The sequence below is a fragment of the Merops nubicus genome, unplaced genomic scaffold (genome assembly GCF_000691845.1).
Source record: "Merops nubicus isolate BGI_N331 unplaced genomic scaffold, ASM69184v1 scaffold47631, whole genome shotgun sequence".
NCBI classification, from domain to species: domain Eukaryota; kingdom Metazoa; phylum Chordata; class Aves; order Coraciiformes; family Meropidae; genus Merops; species Merops nubicus.
Genome location: NW_008587125.1, coordinates 1 through 722, shown reverse-complemented (window position 1 = coordinate 722; position 722 = coordinate 1). Strand labels below are relative to the sequence as shown.

General features: G+C 59.8%; 1 protein-coding gene across 1 annotated transcript; it reads left to right on the top strand.

Annotated features, from left to right (window-relative positions):
* Nucleotides 1-93: 93 nt before the first annotated feature.
* CENPO (centromere protein O) lies at nucleotides 94-716 on the top strand (the record flags this gene model as incomplete). The annotated part of the gene is made up of 2 exons (XM_008948810.1): nucleotides 94-353; nucleotides 581-716. Coding segments are annotated over 2 exons (396 nt in total), but the record flags the coding sequence as incomplete, so codon positions are not given.
* Between the last annotated feature and the right edge of the window lie 6 nt (nucleotides 717-722).

Genomic DNA, 722 nt, shown 5'->3' with positions numbered 1-722 from the left:
GACCTGGCAGGGCTGGGGGGTGGTTGATCTCCAGGCTCTTTAATCTCTCTGCCAACCCAGGCTGTGTGTCTGTGCCCCTCTCTCTGCCCCCAGGGATCAGTGGGAAGCTGACCAAGCAGGGGGTGTGTTTCTGCCTCAGCACAGCTTTCGAGGGCACCTACCTGGAGTCCTTCCACCTGGAGCTGGTGGGGCAGCCCCGGGTGAGGGTGGGGCAGCACTCCCTGCCCCCCTTCCTGCCCCTGGAGCAGCTTGCCAGCAAGTTCCTCCCCACTGACCCCAGACAATTCCTCTCCCACCTCTTCGACCACCTCAACGCCTACGCTGGGAGGAAGTTCCAGGCAGACCAGTTGCAGGTACTGGTCACCACAACAACCCCTTTTTCCCCTCCATCCTTCAAGTGTTTGGAGTCTCTGAGGCTCTGGGGAGGGGATTCTCAGGAGTTTTCTTTAGGTTGTGGTTCTCAGAAGTCAGGGTGTGATTGTGGAGTGGGGGTCCCCTGCTCCTGGTGAGCCCCCCAGCTCTGCCCTGCCACGTTCCCTTCCCAGCTTTCTGCTTCAGGGGTTGTCTCTTGTCCTTCCAGGAGCACTTCTCAGAGCAGCTGGAAGGAACCTTGCAGAGGAACTCCTTGTGTAACTTGCTGGTCTTCAGTTACACCCTGTCTGGCAAGGGCCAGAGCTTTCCTCTGAGGGCCAGGCTGCTCTACGGGGACCTCTGCAGCAGCC